Source organism: Mixophyes fleayi, chromosome 6 (assembly GCF_038048845.1).
Source record: "Mixophyes fleayi isolate aMixFle1 chromosome 6, aMixFle1.hap1, whole genome shotgun sequence".
In the NCBI taxonomy this organism is placed as follows: domain Eukaryota; kingdom Metazoa; phylum Chordata; class Amphibia; order Anura; family Limnodynastidae; genus Mixophyes; species Mixophyes fleayi.
Window position 1 is genome coordinate 170,797,633 of NC_134407.1, and position 17,765 is coordinate 170,815,397.

At 36.1% G+C, this 17,765-nt stretch overlaps 1 protein-coding gene across 1 annotated transcript; it reads left to right on the plus strand.

Annotated features, from left to right (window-relative positions):
- The first annotated feature begins 381 nt into the window (after nucleotides 1–381).
- LOC142160485 (NXPE family member 4-like) lies at nucleotides 382–16,742 on the plus strand. The gene is made up of 4 exons (XM_075215366.1): nucleotides 382–1,045; nucleotides 5,673–5,734; nucleotides 6,683–6,901; nucleotides 15,847–16,742. The coding sequence occupies exons 1-4, from the start codon at nucleotides 450–452 to the stop codon at nucleotides 16,380–16,382; spliced, it is 1,413 nt and encodes a 470-aa protein (XP_075071467.1). The 5' UTR covers nucleotides 382–449; the 3' UTR covers nucleotides 16,383–16,742.
- Nucleotides 16,743–17,765: the final 1,023 nt, after the last annotated feature.

The following is a 17,765-nucleotide window of genomic DNA, read 5'->3' on the forward strand; positions in this document are numbered from 1 at the left end:
TTTACTATAATTTAGATTCAGGGGGGTGTTCCTTAGGGTAATGTCCCATCAGGGATATAAACTCCAAACAGTAAGTGTGGTGCTTAATTTCTTAAGTATTATATTGAGAGTTGTATTGGCATCTATATGCTCTTTAATCGTTATGTATCAGTGCTATAGCAAATAAGTGTCACATTTAAAAGCCTGTGTTTTAACCTCTTGTGTCATTACCTTAATATTGTTACTAGCTGGGTTTTTAAGCTGTATAAAACATATTTTAAATTAAAAGATAAGTCTGTGATCAAATAGACTTATTCTTTATAAATAAATTATTTATAATTGTATTTTTTCAGATTAAATTTAGACTAGTTTACTCTCACAAACCCTCTGAAACCCAAGCAGAAAGCCATGTCACTGTCAGCACAACTCTATCTGAAGATGAGCTCCAAAGTATTTCCATTTTTGACAGAATGTCTGCCAGGATTCCAAATCTCACATTCACCCACTTTAACAAATCAACCAGTGCCAGGAATTGTAGAGCCATCATAATCAATCCGAAAGAGAAATACTGCATTGGAGACATATTAATTGTGCGGATTGACATGTTTGACCATTTGGGAATTAAGAAAATATATGGAGGAGACTTCATAAAAGCAAGAATATTTACACCCAGTCTTAATGCTGGGGCATCAGGGAGGGTTGAAGATTTTAACAATGGATCTTATCATGTCCATTTCACTTTATTTTGGGAAGGAAGAGTCTATATATCCTTGATACTTTACCACCCAAGTGAAGGTGTTTCAGCACTATGGAAGGCAAGGAACCAGGACTATGGTCTGATATCTTTTTCAGGAACCTTTGTGAATGGAAGTCAACAAGTGAAAAGTGAATGTGGGTTCAAATTGAATTCAGAAAAAAATGTATGTGAATATAGAAATGAGGACGACAATGAGTCATTTTACTGCGATAAACCAGCTTCGGTCAACTGTAAATCATTGATATACCTTCAATCATTCAATAAAGATTTGTCATTCCTCAGTGAACTTGAAAAACCTCTCTTTAAAAGGTAAGTAGCCTATATACACTATTGATCTAGTCTACTTTCATTGAGATATCCAAAATTAGCCAATGCATTTTGTAAATGGATATCGTTGTTGATGTTCGTTGAATAATGGTCATCACAAAGGTTGGTTATCAAGGTAAGAAGGTCAATCTCCCCAGGTCTCCCTTCATGTGAAATACCTTTTGCCTTGCCTGATACAAAAGTGAGAGCCTAAGGATGGCCCAAGAATGGCAAGACACTAACAACCCTCTCAGAAATGATAATAAATGAAACAAAAAACTGCAATGTACCCAAATAAATAACAGTTTAACAATTTACTTAATTCATATGTAAAATACAGATGATTTGCTGTTTATGCTTCATTGCAAATTAATGATGATAGGCTGTGCCAACTTGATTACTGAAGGTTCACTTATCACTATCTTTCAAGAACAATCTTTTACTTTTCATATTGCTTTGTATATTCAAGGCTAAATACCCCCAAGGGTAAATACCTTTCACCATGCATTGACTTGAGTAAAAAAAAGTTTTAAATTATATTTGTGATGGATAACAGGCAGCCCTAGAGCCACATGCGGCCTTCCAATCCTTTACCTGCAGCCCCAGCTCTTTCCTTCATTATGTCTTTTTCTCAGTTTTATGCTCTAATACATTGAATTATCAGATTTGTTTCTTAAATAGTGTAATACAATGTCTGCTGATATGTTAGCGATTGTGGCGTCTCTTTCTATGACTAAATGTATTGTTTTAACTTATTAATGAGATTATAAGTATTGTGCTGCCCTTAGAGTGTGTGAGGTTGCCTATCACTGAGCTACATTATACAACTATCACTAATCAACGTGGTGTCTTTCCACACACAATTATACAAACTGTAAAAATGCAACCTCCAGTTCTACTTCTGTTTTATTTTACAATTTTTCATTTTTCTCCTAAAATACTGCTTGGTTCAGCTTCATTTATGTCTTCAATTATTCACTAATTACTTTTCTCTAAATGTGCACTTTGAGGTGCAATTTACCACTGAGATGCAAATGGAATATAAAAAAGACATCCTATTAATGTATAGGACAGAGGAGTTGGAACATTCAAGCCATTATGCTGAAAGAAGAAGGCTATATGTGCTGCTGTAAAGCAAGGCATTTCCCTTTACATGCATCTTTTTTTAATCTGAATAATCTTGTTCAGCAAAACAAAATCTTGCTTTTCCATGTGGGTACAAAAGTAGGTGCAATTCTGCAGCTAATCCACACATGGCATAGAACACACTATGGACCCAATTACTTCCATTGGCAAATGCAAACTTTTGCACCCCATATACCTGTGGGGTACATTCAACCAAATGTAGGCACGTCACATAACAATAGAGCATTTGTTTTTTAGGTTTCCACATATTTACAATTAACCATTAGAGTGATGTTTTAGAACATCTTAGCGTGCTTTCTCAACTACATGCATTAATAGCAGATTACATAAAGTGATCAATATATACCCCACATGTGGGCACACATTTACAAAGCCACCAATCACATAATACGTCTCAGACTATTTCACACGAATTGTACCTGTAATAAGACTGAATTTAAACATTGCCAATATCGGTGCACTTGTCGTAAGGATTAGACTTGAAGGAAACTGTACTTATTGTCACATGACCACTCCAAAGGTCAAGCAGGTGCATATTGATTAAAAAATGTATGTTACAATTCTGTAGTCACTTGATTGCAAATAAAAAGCAGTTAGATATTGATTGGAATTGCTTATAGGTGAATTAATGTTAAGGAGGACCTGAAGGAAAATATAGGACAGTGTTGTGTCATATTTAATAAAAATAAGTTATAAATGAGAGAAAATATTTATTTTCTCTAAATGTATGACCTCAACAATTGATATTGTTAGAGCAAGAAAGCTAAATCTAAATTAAGGATTTTAGGTCATACATTTTAAGGAGGACTTTTCTATAACACTTTTTCTCGTAGTAACGTATGCTAATTCCATTGGGTATATTTAATAAACTGTGGGTTTGGAAAAGTAGAGATGTTGCCTATAGCAACCATTTAGATTGTAGCTTTCATTTATTTAGTGCATTCTACAAAATGACAGCTAGAATCTGATTGGTTGCTATAGGCAACATCTCCATTTTTTTCAAACCTGCAGTTTATTAAATATACCCCCATCTTTACAAAATGTGAAGAAGCAGCCTAATCTACCAAATATAATCCAATTGCTAATTGAAGTGATGAAATCCTGTCTTACATTATTTACCATTACCACTGCCTCTAACACCCTTTGGATGTCATTGACGTACATTTTATATCCTATTGCTACTTACATACATTACTATCTAGAGTTAACTGATAGAGAAAACTATCCACATGTGCCATAATGTTTCCTACATGAAAGAGATTCTGGGTTGATGCAGAGTTAAAGCAACTTGGGCGCAACTTACTGCCAAAAATGTGCATACAAAAATAGTGTATTTCATCCAAATCAGCCGCGAATTGGAAGTCTATGTAAAATGACAGCGTGGGGTCAACGACTGTTAAGGCGCATGGTGCGTAAAAGTCACCAACGCTCTACTGATTCCATAGCTGAAGAGTTCCAAGCTTCCACTGGCATTAATGTAAGCACAAAAACTGTGCGGCAGGAGCTTGATGGAATGGGTTTCCATGGCCGAGCAGCTGCATGCAATCCTCACATCATCAAGTCCAATGCCAAGCGTTGGATGGAGTGGTATAAAGCACACCGACATGGGACTGGGGAGTAGTGGAAAAGTGTTCTGTTTGGCAGTCAAATGGGTGAGTCTGGGTTTGGCAGATGTCGGGATAACATTACCTGCCTGACTGCATTAAGCTAACTGTGAAGTTTGGTGGAGGAGGGATAATGGTATGGTGCTGTTTTTCAGGGTTAGGGCTAGGCCCCTTATCTCCAGTGAAGGGCAATCTTAATGCTTCAGCATACCAAGTCATTTTGGACAATGCTATGCTTTCAACTTTGTACAACAGTTTGGGGAAGGCCCTTCTCTATTCCAACATGACTGTGCCCCAGTGCACAAAGCAAGGACTATAAAGACGTGGTTTGATGAGTTCAGTGTGGAAGAACTTGACTGGCAGTCACAGAGCCCTGTCCTCAACCCCATCGAACACCTTTGGGATGAACTGGAACGTGGATTTGGAGCCAGGCATTCTCGTCCTACATCAGTGCCTACCTCATAAATGCTCTACAGAATTAATTGTCTCAAATTCCTACAGAAACACTCCAACATCTTGTGGATATCCTTCCAAGAAGAGTGGAAGCTGTTATCGCTGCAAAAGGTGGACCAACTCCATATTAAAGTATATGTATTTGAATACAATGTCATTACAGTCCCTTTTGGTGTAATGGTCAAGCGTCTGAATACTTTTGTCCATATAGTGTATCTGTCAATTGAAATCACTTTTCTACAGAATCCACATATATATTAACAGGAAACATAAGAGTAGTGATAAAATGGTACTTTAATCTACTAGATTGGAAAAATCCTAAATTAATGTCCATGTGCACATAACTTAGTTTGGTGATCCGGCAAAAAAGTTTGCTTCTTGACACCATTTTTTATTTAAATACATCACTTTATCATATAATGCATTATACAGACCCAAAATGCCTGTACCTATTATGTGTTAGGTGTCAGGTGTCTATGCTCCAAAGGTATATTATGGGCAGCACAGTGGCCTAGTGGTTAGCACATCTGCCTCACAGCACTGGGGTCATGAGTTCAATTCCCAACCATGGCCTTATCTGTGTGGAGTTTGTATGTTCTCCCTGTGTTTGCGTGGGTTTCCTCCGGGTGCTCCAGTTTCCTCCCACACTCCAAAAACATACTGGTAGGTTAATTGGCTGCTTTCAAAATTGACCCTAGTCTCTCCCTTGCTGTCTGTCTGTGTCTATGTGTGAGTGTGTGTCTATATTAGGGAATTTAGACTGTAAGCTCCAATGGGGCAGGGACTGATGTGAGTGAGTTCTCTGTACAGCGCTGCGGAATTAGTGGTGCTATATAAATAAATGGTGATGATGATGATATAAAATGATACTCTGTTTCTCAATATACAGTTGCTAAATATACAGTTTATTGAAATCCTAATTTCATGTAAAACAGTTGATATTCTTATCATTAATTTTTATGTTTAATTAAAAAATGCTAAAATGAAAACTAACACATAGCAAATTTAAAAATAGATACAAAATAAATGTAAAAGTATTATATATTTACTATTGATCCTTTTGCAAAAATCAGATTTATGTCATGTATTGAATATTAGTTTCCAATGCTGATCAATTTTTTAGCACTATATTACAGCAGAGATGTATATAGAGAAGTGAAATCCTTTCAGAAATCACTGACATAAAATCAATTAGTCTTGTAATGTCTAACAATAGTCTGACTGCAGTTTGCATACTCTTAGGATAATGTGACTGATCACACCACAGAAATATAACATTATTTAAAATGTGTGACTGAGCAAATTTAGTGTTTAATTTAATGTGAAAACAAAATAATCTTTATTATATATCTGTAACAATATATTATATGTAATTAAAACACATTTCAGAAAGTTGTCTAATAAATGTATGGATTTTTCGCCCCCAGAGAAAATATAGCAGTTGAAATTCCCACAAACTTTAAAGACATTGATGTGTCCATATGTACTGGTGAGTATTTATCCATTTTCATAACTCCCTGTTAGTGTGAATATAAATATGTATATTTCAAGATTTGCTGGCATTTTACTGCAATTATAAAATATAAATGTTAAAGTAAAATAAGGTCTTATTTTTTAGCAAATTAAATGATTGCATATTGAATTGCAATAAATAATACTGATTTAAATGATCTAATCGGATTTAAAAAAAACACCAATTAAACATTATAGCAGTCAGAGATCTTATTAAAGAACTTGTTGGATGAGTTGTACTTTATCTGTTGTACATTTTCTGTTTTCAGGTTTGTAGAAAGATTCATAAAACAATGTATTCTCTACACATAATGTAAATCAGTCACAGTAAAAAGCATTTATTTGATTTGTATACCAAGCGATTACTCTACCCTGGATATAGAACGCTGCAGTTTGCAGACTTGAGCAGATGATAAGTATTGGGTTCTTATGACAGATATGTGCTGGGCACAGAAAGAGTCAGTGCGGCACTACAAGAAGATTAAAATTGAAAGAACATTAAAATTAGAGAGGCTCAAAAAATTTGATCTAAAATTTGAGAACTTCCAGTGAACTTTCATACTTCAGAACCGGTTTGTCATATCGGTTCAAGAATCACTTTTCAGTCAGTTCAAACATCTCTAATGATAGATGTTCTTTCAGTTAATGATGCATGTTTATTAGAGAACTCCACCAATGGACTCTGCTATAATCTCTAGGTACTATAAAGATGGGGGGCTTCTTGAGATCCTCACGTTTACCTTGGTAATGTCTCGTAAACACCCACATGTTATCCTCTTGAAGGAGCAGAAGAAAGGACTACATAAATGTACTTTAAAAATAATTGAATAGCAAATGGCATTATAATCTAGTAATAAAATCCTATTTATGCATCTTGTAAATTAAAATGGATATTTATTATGATGTATTTTCTTAATTTTCTCAGTGCCCTCACCATCACCTTTAGACCAGTGTAAAATTGGAATGGAATCACCCTTTCCCAGTGGTTTTGTGTTGCATAATAAGTGGAGACCTGTCTTCTGCAACTTCAACAACTTTACTACCCATGAACAGATGTATGCTTGTTTGAATGACAAAATGATCTATCTTATGGGAGACTCAACTTTACAGCAATGGTTCCTGCATCTGCTACAAACATTTAAAGGTGATATAAAAATTTCTTGCTTTACTATTTTCAATAGTAAATAAAGTATTCACAATATAATGGTATGGAAAACATTTTACAAGAGGTTAGGTGTCCCACATACACTTTTTCTACTTCCCCATTGAACTGTTTGAGTGTGAGCATTGTGTTAAGCGATGTTGTATACCTAGAGCTGCATACCTAGAGAGGTGTACCTTGAGCTTAGCCAGCTGACAGAAATTAGTGAATACATTAAAAGTCACTTTCAACCAATTAGTGAAGTCTGCTAATTGGTTTGGTGATCCGCTCTATAAAATAACATATCCTTTAGGAAGTGCCTGCTCGGCTATTTTTCTACACCCCATTTGTCCCTCTCTCTGGGGTGACTTATGAGAATAAAAGCTAGGGATGATGGCTATCAGCATTGTTTTTCAGCTTTTGTTGTTTAACTTGCACTTGTTTTGTTCTTATTCACCAATGATTATCTTTATTATTTAGAGACTTACTTTATTAGTCAAATCTGATTATATTGAGTATATTGATTGTTAAAAAAATACATTTAAATAGACCTCCTGTGATTTTAAATAAAAAGACAGTTGTCGTTGCTGGCCCTTAACACTGCATATCTCTGTGCACCTAGCAGAATGAAAACATGAGGTATTGGTTCATATTTTGATCAAAACATTTAAGTCTGCATTCCAGTGTCAAGGGTACTTCATTTGATGTAGGTCCTACACTGACCTATATGCTTCAAGCACCTTGCAGTTAAAATCAGATGCACTCACCTCCTAGATAGAGAGGCTTACCAAGGGCTGACTTGTAAGCCACGCACAAAAGGGCCTTAAATAGGTCTGATAGACAGCTTCCAAGACAAAATAAGGCAATATTCTGAAATAAACCACAGAAGAAATAAATCTGTGTTCAGTTAATCCCATATTACCAGCTGCATGGCAATATAAATGCCCTTTACTGTATGAATACAGAACAAAAGGACAGTTAGAGTCAGTCCATAACACTGCATATCAGTGTGTACCTAGTAAAATGAAAACATGATGTATTGGTTCATATTTTGATCAAAACGTTTAAGCCTGTATCCCAGCGCCAAAGGATGGAATATTACATTGATTAAAACAAAATATTTGTAAATGCCGTTTGTATGAAATATATTGAAATAATTATAAACACATCTACGTTGCTATTGATTTGAGCACAATAGGGGAATTCATAAGACAGACAAATACTTGCCATAATTAGAATAAAGTATATTAAAACAACATGATACCACACATATTTTTATATTTATGTTAATAAAAAGGAATTAATAGAATAGCATTTTAGTGTCACAATTACACAATTAAAGTATATTATAATAATTTGAACCACAAGCTCTGCAGTATTTGATGTACAAATAGTTATTTTAAAAATAGACAATTATTTGGCTCATTTAGAATGAAGTATATTAAAATAATTGAATACACAGCATATGCAATATTTATCTCTCTGAAAAAGAGGCCTTTATAAGACAGCTTATATTTGTGGGCACTTGGTATAAACTTTATTCTGATAACCACACCATACATAATGCAATATTTACATGGCTGAACAAAGTTGCTTCAAAATCAGGATGAACTGAAACTAAAAGCAAACCATAGACATTCCACATTTATTGTGCATCTGATTGTTACGCTTGTACATGGGCTTTTCTTTAACCCCTTTACCATTGCGGCTTTTCTCACTCCTTTACTGAGCCTATTTTGGCAATTTTTGGGATGGTCACATTCCGACATCAATATCAGTATATGTTCATGGCATAATAGATTGTTTACAAGATTTAGAAAAATAAATCTTCTTAAACAAAATAGCTGTAAAGATATACTGTATAAATATATATTAATAAACTAGGATTGTTATATTTAAACTGTATTGTAGGATAGGGAATATGGGAAAAAGGAAATCGGGCGAGAAAGGAACCGGTGTGTGTTAACTGAGGATATTGACATAATATTTGGACAATGTCTTTTGAATGGAAACAGGTTTCAGTTATTCCAGCGGGTATATATAGGTGTTTCTTTGAGTACTAGCAAATTAAACCATAGTAGATAATATTCTTGGAACTTGTCTTTTGATGATTAGATCAGATTGTCCATTGACATGTATAAATCTAACCATTCTTTCATGGATGGTGGTATTGAGGATTCCAGTGAACTGGTATTACAGCCTTTGCTGCGCAATTGAGGTAATTCAAGGTGGACATTTATATTGGGAAATGGGTAATTTAGAATTGTTAAGCAACCAAAAGTTTGGGCCCTTTGGTACCTCTATTTCCATTATTTTTTTGGAATTAAGTGTTCGCCCAGTAAGGGCGAAGGATTGTGCAATACCACCAGATGTATAGTGGGGTACCGGTAGCATGTTGGCATCTCCAACATAGGTTGGGGAGACCAGGATACATTTTGGTCAGTAGGCTAGGGCATCGATACCTACGAGTCAGGACTTTGTATTGGGTTTTGTTTACTTGAGTGCTAATTAAGCTGGGAGTTGGGAGATATTTTGAGACAAGTAAGGAAATGTATGTTGGTGCAATTTTGTTGATGGCCTTGTATGTTAGAAGAATTTTATACCAGTAAGGAGGGAATTGCAAAAGTCGATGCAGGAGATGATGAGTGCATGAATTAATGTTTTTGCGGTGTCTTGTGTGAGATATGTGCGTATTCTGGAAATGTTCTTTAGGCGTATGTAACATGATCATGTTATCAACAGAAATAGAAATGTCAGGCAGGAAGCTTTTGTTTTTGGGTGGGAATATTATTAATTCAGTTTCTGAAAGATTGAGTTTGAGTTGGCGGGAAGACATCCAAGACAGTATACAATTTTATGGGTGGAACTGGTGAAGGAGGGGTACGTATGCATGTAGTTAATGTACATTATATGGCGTGCCAAAGGGCGAGGGCGTGCATCAATGTGTGATTCAAGCTTTGGGCATTATATGTTTTTCAGTCATATCACACCAGCTACAGGCAAGGTGTAAGTGCTGAGTGATAGTGATGATGATAGAACATGTATTTGCAATGAAGAGCAGCTGTAAATATGCCTTTTATGTGCAGCAGACATTAAAAACATCCGGATAAATGTATTACCTGGAAATAAAAATGTTTTTAAAATGTTTTTTTATTTCTGATTATATTATTAACAGCTGACAGTAATTGAACACTTTCTTTCTGTGCATTCTGCTGGAACTTTATATTACACATACGTATTATTAATATCCTGCTGTGTGGTGTGTCTGTCTCAATATGGCAAGTGTCGTATATGCAGAGCGTACATACACCCAGATTCAAAAAGAGACATTTCTTCAGATCCACTTGTAGTTAAAGACGTCCCTATGCCCGAATTACATACATTTTAAAAAAAAAATGCACAATATGTTCGTATGTGTGCTTTAATGGAACAGGCTCAGTGTCTCTATAATGTCCATTTTAGATCCCAGATTGATAGATCATCATCGCCTGAAAGAGGTTAGCAGAGAAAATCCTACAAATTGAATACAGATAAACTCCTACTCATTTTATATTTGTATGTGATCACTCTTCTTACTGTTTGCATGTGATCACAGTGCATTTTATAATAGAAAGTCACAATTGGGTACCTCTGTTCACTATATATACATAATGCCACTTTTCACTTTTCATACGACCCAACCTCGACTAGGTAAAAGGATTTTAACTCCTTTTAAAAAATGTATGCTGCTCCTCTCTGGTAAAATATGATATATAGATTAGATAGGGGGTGCAATAAATGTATAGATTATGAGAATTGTATACATGGATGTACTGAGAGGATGAGGCAGAGTAGCAAATAGTAAAAGAAACAAAATAAAGCAAAGCACAAAAAAATAATTAAATAAATAGATAAATAAATAAATAAATACACAAAAATCAAATTAATTCAAAAAACCAAACCAAAAAAGACTGACCATAAAAATATGAAATAGGTACAATCAGCACATGATGGTCATTCAGGGGTAATATTAATAGCCCTTTTGCAGAGTGTGTGTGTAGCGGAGAGACAGTAGACCAGATTTCAGAATTTCAACATGAAAGTGAAAAAGTCTCTTACCCTGGCTCTTGCTACCACATTCTGCCGATATCGTTGAAGGATGATCTTTTTCGGGTCCCTGCATGACTTACCTCTCTTCTCCTTGCAGCACTTCATGCTGTCGGTAACCACTATAAGCGTTTGAAACGCTTGTGGAATGTGGAAGTACGGGAGCTGCTGATGAACAATAACGTAAAATATGCCATATAGGCTCTACACATTTCATCCACTAGGGACTTTGACAAGGTTAGGTTTGAAACAGTGGTGATGCTATAAATAGCGTCTCTCCTCCACTGTTAAAAACATAATCCTTTTATCTTGTAATTTATTTCATTTACATTTACTTTAATTGTTATTTATTTGTATCTTTATTCATTTATATTTATTTTTACATTATTTCACTTAATTTTTACTATTTTTTATCTTTCTGGCCTTATTTGCACATTTGGCCCATTATCATCATCATCATCATAACCATTTTTTAATATATAGCGCCACTGATTTCTCAGTGCCTGCTCCATTAGAGCTTACAGTCCAAATTCCCTAACATACACACACAGACAGACAGAGAGAGAGACTAGGGTAAATTTTTGATAGCGGCCAATTAACCTACCACGCAAACAAGGGGAGGACATACAAACTTCACACAGATAAAGCCATGGTCAAGAATTGAACTCATGACCCCAGTGAGCGCTGTGGGGCAGAAGTGCTAACCACTAAGCCACCGTGCTGGCCACAATTTAACTTGATTTAATAAAGAGATCATGTTTTTACCAATCAGTGGAGAAGACACGCTGTTTATAGCATCACCACTGTTTCAAATCTATTCTTGACAAAGTTCCTAGTGGACAAAATGTGAAGGAGTCTATACTGCACATTGTACCCTTTTGATCATCATCATGTATTTGCAGACCTCACAGTGTATCTCCCCTCTATCCTCCCCTTACTCTATCTTGTGTAAGCCGGGCATATAAGGATACGGCTAAGAGTGGTGGCAAAGACTGCAATACAGATTCAACAGATTACTGAAACTTTGCCATAAGATTAACGGAGGAAGGAGATCCACAGAGGAAGGAAGCACACTACAAACATCAATCAAAATGTCTAAGAAAACACCTGATTAAGGTAATTAAAAATAATGATATAAACTCTTGGGAAGAGGACTTTTACAGGATTTTAACCTTGTATTGGACAATTGACGCTTTATCAACAGAATTGAGCAAATATTGTTTACAAACTATTTACACACTAATCTCAGGCAGTTAGCTGGGGATTACCACATTATACCTAATCCACAACATTCCCACATGAGTTAGGTATATCTACATACACAATAAAAGAAACATGGAACTATCCTTTAATTCTATATATGGTAAAAAAAACATAATACATTTTTTTCTACACAATGTAATCATTGGATCTACTTAAATCACTTATATTATTAACAAGACTGTATCTAGGATCACTGAATATCTTTAATCAAATTAGGAGTGTGGTTGACTCCTTATTCAAGCAGCTCATACAGTTATAGCAACACCCGTGTTAGTAGCATTGACCGTATATTCTGTTTTTCATTCTCTTCTTATTGGATGGTTGCGGATTCACCTCTCCAGCTGATAGTAATCCCTTTATTGCTCGCACTTACATAAGAGGATTTAGCAGACATTTTTATTTCCTTTTTATGTCATATTGCAAATTATTTGTCAAATAGCATACTATGTCATCCTCATTGACCTCGCATTCAGCAGCAGCAATAACAACTACAAAGGCACAGGGAGCTTGTGTACAGGTCACGTATAAGCCTCTTTGAATGGACAACGCTTAACCTTTTTGATTGTAGCTTCTTCTATCTATTTTACATCCAGCCACAGACAAACAAGCATAAAAATTTACATATGTCTATTAAAGCTTATTCAAGGAGGATGTGGAGATTGTTGATCATGTTTTGGAACCTTCCTCCATGGAAAAGAAACAGAGGTTTTGAGATTTTGTTATTCAATAACACTTCAGTTGTAAGTGCAAACGAAATATACATAGAGGATAATGTGCCTGAGGAGGACGCAATGGCTTCGGAGGGGGATGGTCTATCGAGAGTGATCCACAATGAAAGTAAATGTAATAGTAAAAGTGTAAATGTGACTCCTTTCATTCTAAGAGCGTATTGTACACTTGCGAGCTGGACTATTTAATGCACCAGGATCAAGAACTACCACGTTGCTATTGTGCTTAGGGATATAGCTAAACCATATCTGCTACACCTGGCTTGATCGCTGGGCCATCTGTTTATGGAAGTGTTTATTTACCTGTTATTTGAAGTGTCCAATTACTTGCCTATGGAAGTATCTATTAAATTGTCCAACAAACTGCTTAGGGAAATGTCTATGCTAATTTCATTGTCTAACCAATGTGTTTTGAATGTAATATTTCCAAGTTGCCTTTTCCTGCTTTACCCTCTTTGCTTCAAAAATAAGAGGTTAAAGGTTTGTGCTGTCGGTTATTGAGATGGGAGCGAGTAAAACTTGCCTGTACCACTGTCCCTCATGTCACACATTTTTATTTTCCTACCAACCGAATCTGAACTGCAGGGAAGGAGAAAAAACAGCGTTGAAGAAAAAGGAGTAAGTCCTTGCATTGTAGTCCCTCCAAATATAGAATGTTATCCTATTTGAAAACCATGTTTGTGTATGTAGGCATTACACTGTAGGCCGTAGATGTGTTAATTTTGGCCAAGTGAAATGATTGTGTAGATGTAACTTCAGAGCGAATGTAGGGGTTACATTAATTGAACTTTATTACCTTATTTTTTGCTTACAGAAACAAGTCTGACACTGTCACAAAGCACTGGAAAAATATACACATTACCTGCTAGTAGTTGACGGTACTGGGTAAAGAGGCACAGAGTCTAACACGCCCCTGTTGTTTACAAGTGACATCCGCATGAGGTCTGGACTTAGCTGCGTGGGACATGCAGGTCGCGGCCCTCAGAATCAGTCACTAGCGAGGTAGCTGGAGACTCTAATAAACCATGGTCAAGGTAGCAGGGGTCAGAACTAGGAGATCCAAATGAAACCAATGTGTGAGGCAGAAGAATAGTCAGGGTAGCCGGGATCAAACCAGGAGATCCGAACAGAACCAGAATCGCTTAGCAAAAGATTGGTCAAGAACAGGTAAAAAGTCAGCAGCAGGAAATCCAAAATAAGGAAAAGCCAGCGGAGTACAAAGGAACTTAGTGGCATGCAGAAACCAGGAGCAGACCTAAGATGTGATCTAATACGCTTGCATTATGTGCAAGCGTCCACCTTATATACCCTATCTAAGCAGTTACGTGGTCAGTGACGTAACAACAACTGATGGCTGACAGAAGGAATCAAAGACACATCTCATTGCATAGTATAGCTTATAATTGACAATTGCAGAATTGCAATAAAAAACCTCAGGATTGAAAATAAATCTAACCTAAATTCCCCAAAATAATGTATATTTTGTGTTTTTAGGGCATGTTTAATTAGTGATAACAATTTATTATTGCAATTAATATTTTCCCTTTTCTCATAAACAGATGCTGCAGACAAGGAAATCCCACCTTCACGACAAATGGAGATGGCCCGGGCATACCAGCATGGTATCCATCATGAATTGGGGTTCATGCGGGATTGACTGGGTCATCTCATGCAATATTTTGATTTACTAAAAAAACTAATTGTTTACAAAAATAAATGAAAAAAATATTTCCAAATTTATATTTAATTTTGTTCAATCTTACTTTTTCATTGTCCATACATCTATGTGTCCATACATCTATGTTTTTACTCAAATGAAGTGACTGAGTTAGTAGTAAACAGTTTGATTAATGTGAGTTATTAGTGTTGCAGTGACAGTACAATAGACATATACCTAATAATGAAGGTACATTTGTTTATTGGTTACAAATTGGGAAGTTACATAACATTCTAAATGGTCAATACATAATCAATCAATACATACATTGGGCAGCACGGTGGCGTAGTGGTTAGCACATCTGCCTTACAGCACTGGGGTCATGAGTTCAATTCCCGACCATGGCCTTATCTGTGAGGAGTTTGTATGTTCTCCCTGTGTTTGCGTGGGTTTCCTCTGGGTGCTCCGGTTTCCTCCCACACTCCAAAAACATACTGGTAGGTTAATTGGCTGCTAACAAATTGACCCTAGACTGTGTGTGTGTGTGTGTGTGTGTGTGTGTGTTAGGGAATTTAGACTGTGAGCCCCAATGGGGCAGGGACTGATGTGAGTGCGTTCTCTGTACAGCGCTGCGGAATTAGTGGCGCTATATAAATAAATGATGATGATGATGATGATGATGATGATACATACATAATAAGATAGCAATAATCATGTTACAAAGAAACGTAACCAGCGCCTAATTTGGATGTGGCAGTACACCACAAATATACAGTGTTAATGTAACATTGCTATATTCCTGTAGAATATGATTTAAGTGGTACTTTGTTAGTTGCGAGCAGTGTTAATTCATAAATACAAAATACGCTGCACTCTACATTCACAAACAAGCATAATTGCCACTATATGAACCTGTATGTCCTTTGTTGATTTAGAAGTGGATGCATCTTGTGATGTGTATACCTCAGCAAATGGGAGTAAATACGCTAGTCTTATATGCAGCTTTTTTTAAGTGTCGATTTTTAATACATTAAGCCCTATGGGGTCTATTTATTTAAACAGTGACAATCATAATGCATTGCTGCAAATCTTATACAGTATCATTCTATAGTTGTCCACCTTTTAAACAGTTACTAGAAAAATGTTAGCAAAATTATTGCACATTGAACTTCACTTTAGAAATATTTATACATCTGTTATGTCTTTTCCAACAGGATTGAGGAATTTTCCTCTATATAGAACAGGACTGGAATCTATGCTGATGGCAGTAGATCAAGAAAGAAACATCAAATTGCAGTGGAAAAAGCACAGTCATCCAATTGTCGCAAGTCATTTTTATTTAGTCAAAGATGATGCCTACACTAATGAGGAAATAGATCGACTAGCTGGAGGTCCACACTATGTCATTGTTATCTGTTTGGGTCAACACTTCAGACCTTTTCCAATCAAACTCTTTATCAGGAGACTTATTAATGTGCAGAAGGCTGTGAAGCGTCTCTTTATAAGAAGTCCAGAGACCAAGGTTATTATTAAAGCAGAGAACACCAGAGAGATCAGTAGGGATACAGAGAGATTCAGCGACTTCCATGGTTATATCCAATATCTGATTGTGAAGGACATCTTCCGAGATCTTCGTGTTGCTGTGGTTGATGCCTGGGATATTACCATTGCTTACAATACAAATGATGTTCTTCCTCCTGAAAATGTGGTTAAGAACCAAATAGACATGTTTCTAACATACATTTGCTAAATTATAATAGTAATTTACTGAAGAAAGGTATATGACATGTTTCAACTATTATCAGTCTATTGATTGTGATAACATGTCCTTGAAATGCAAAATATCAGGGCTCATTTTCAAGAACTTTTTCCAGACTCAAGATTGTTTCTTAGATTCTTTGATATATGTTAGAAACATTAAGCTAGATATGGAGCAGTTGTAATAAATCTGTGGATTGTATTGAGCAACAAAATACAAGCAGTTACTTCTAGAGGCAAAGACATAAGCTGATGAGTATTTATTCTACAACCTTGCGATATTTTGTATTAGTTATTATTATTATGGAATATTATTTCAATCAGTTTTCCCTTCAAATATTGTACTTCAATTTGTCAGATCTCACATATGATCAATTCGCTATGCAATCTGGTAATGCTTCTCACAGGTAAACAATCCAACTGCTCATCATCATCATCATCATCTATTCAATTATTTATATAGCACCACTAATTCCGCAGTGCTGTACAGAGAACTCATTCACATCAGTCCCTGCCCCATTGGAGCTTACAATCTAAATCCCCTAACATACACACACAGACCAAGAGAGACTAAGGGCAATTTAATAGCAGCCAATTAACCTACAAGTATGTTTTTGGAGTGTGGGAGGAAAATAGAACACTTGGATGAAACCCACGCGAACACTGGGAGAACATACAAACTCTGTACAAATAAGGCCATGGTCAGGATTCAAACTCATTACCCCAGTGCTGTCAGGCAGAAGTGATAACCACTAAGCCACCATGCTGCCCCAACTCAGAGTTATGTCGCACTTGTCTGATACTTTTATACTCTATGGGCCTGATTCATCAAGGCACTCATACTGAGCGCAAGGCGCGGATCTTAAAATACATGTGCTGTTGAATTTGGGTGTAGGTCTGCTGTGCTCTACTACACAAGACATAGCATGAAATGTCTAAGGACTATGTGGATTATAAATTTGCAAAAGAATGCACAGAAAACACAAAATATATAATTAATGCCACCAGTTAATAATTAAGAATTAATAATAAAATAGTTCTAAAGAAATCCTTTCCACCCATAAGATACATTTATTAGGCTGTTGTGGATGTCTTCTGAACATAAAATACATTTTTACAGGTGCTCCTGATTGCAAACAAATGTTATAGCATGCACACGAGACTGTCATCACTAATGATCAGGATTTAGCCTAGAACTGGTAGCTAGAGCAAGAGATACGGTACAAAAACAAGTAACTTTGAGATGCCCAGAGCTTGATTCGGATGTGGCTACGTGCGCTTGAGTTTGGCACACCCTTACTATGCATTGACTACAGCAAAATGCCCCTTCCCCGCCCTGTTCAGTCCCCTAAATCGTAGGCTTAAAAAGTATTCT

What these genes read in the sequence shown, in the direction of transcription:
- LOC142160485 (XM_075215366.1), top strand. Translation starts at nt 450, where the DNA reads ATGTCTGCCAGGATTCCAAATCTCACATTCACCCACTTTAACAAATCA. An exon ending in GAAAAACCTCTCTTTAAAAG is followed by an intron (nt 1,046 to 5,672) that starts GTAAGTAGCCTA and finishes TTTCGCCCCCAG; the next exon opens with AGAAAATATAGCAGTTGAAA. An exon ending in TGATGTGTCCATATGTACTG is followed by an intron (nt 5,735 to 6,682) that starts GTGAGTATTTAT and finishes TAATTTTCTCAG; the next exon opens with TGCCCTCACCATCACCTTTA.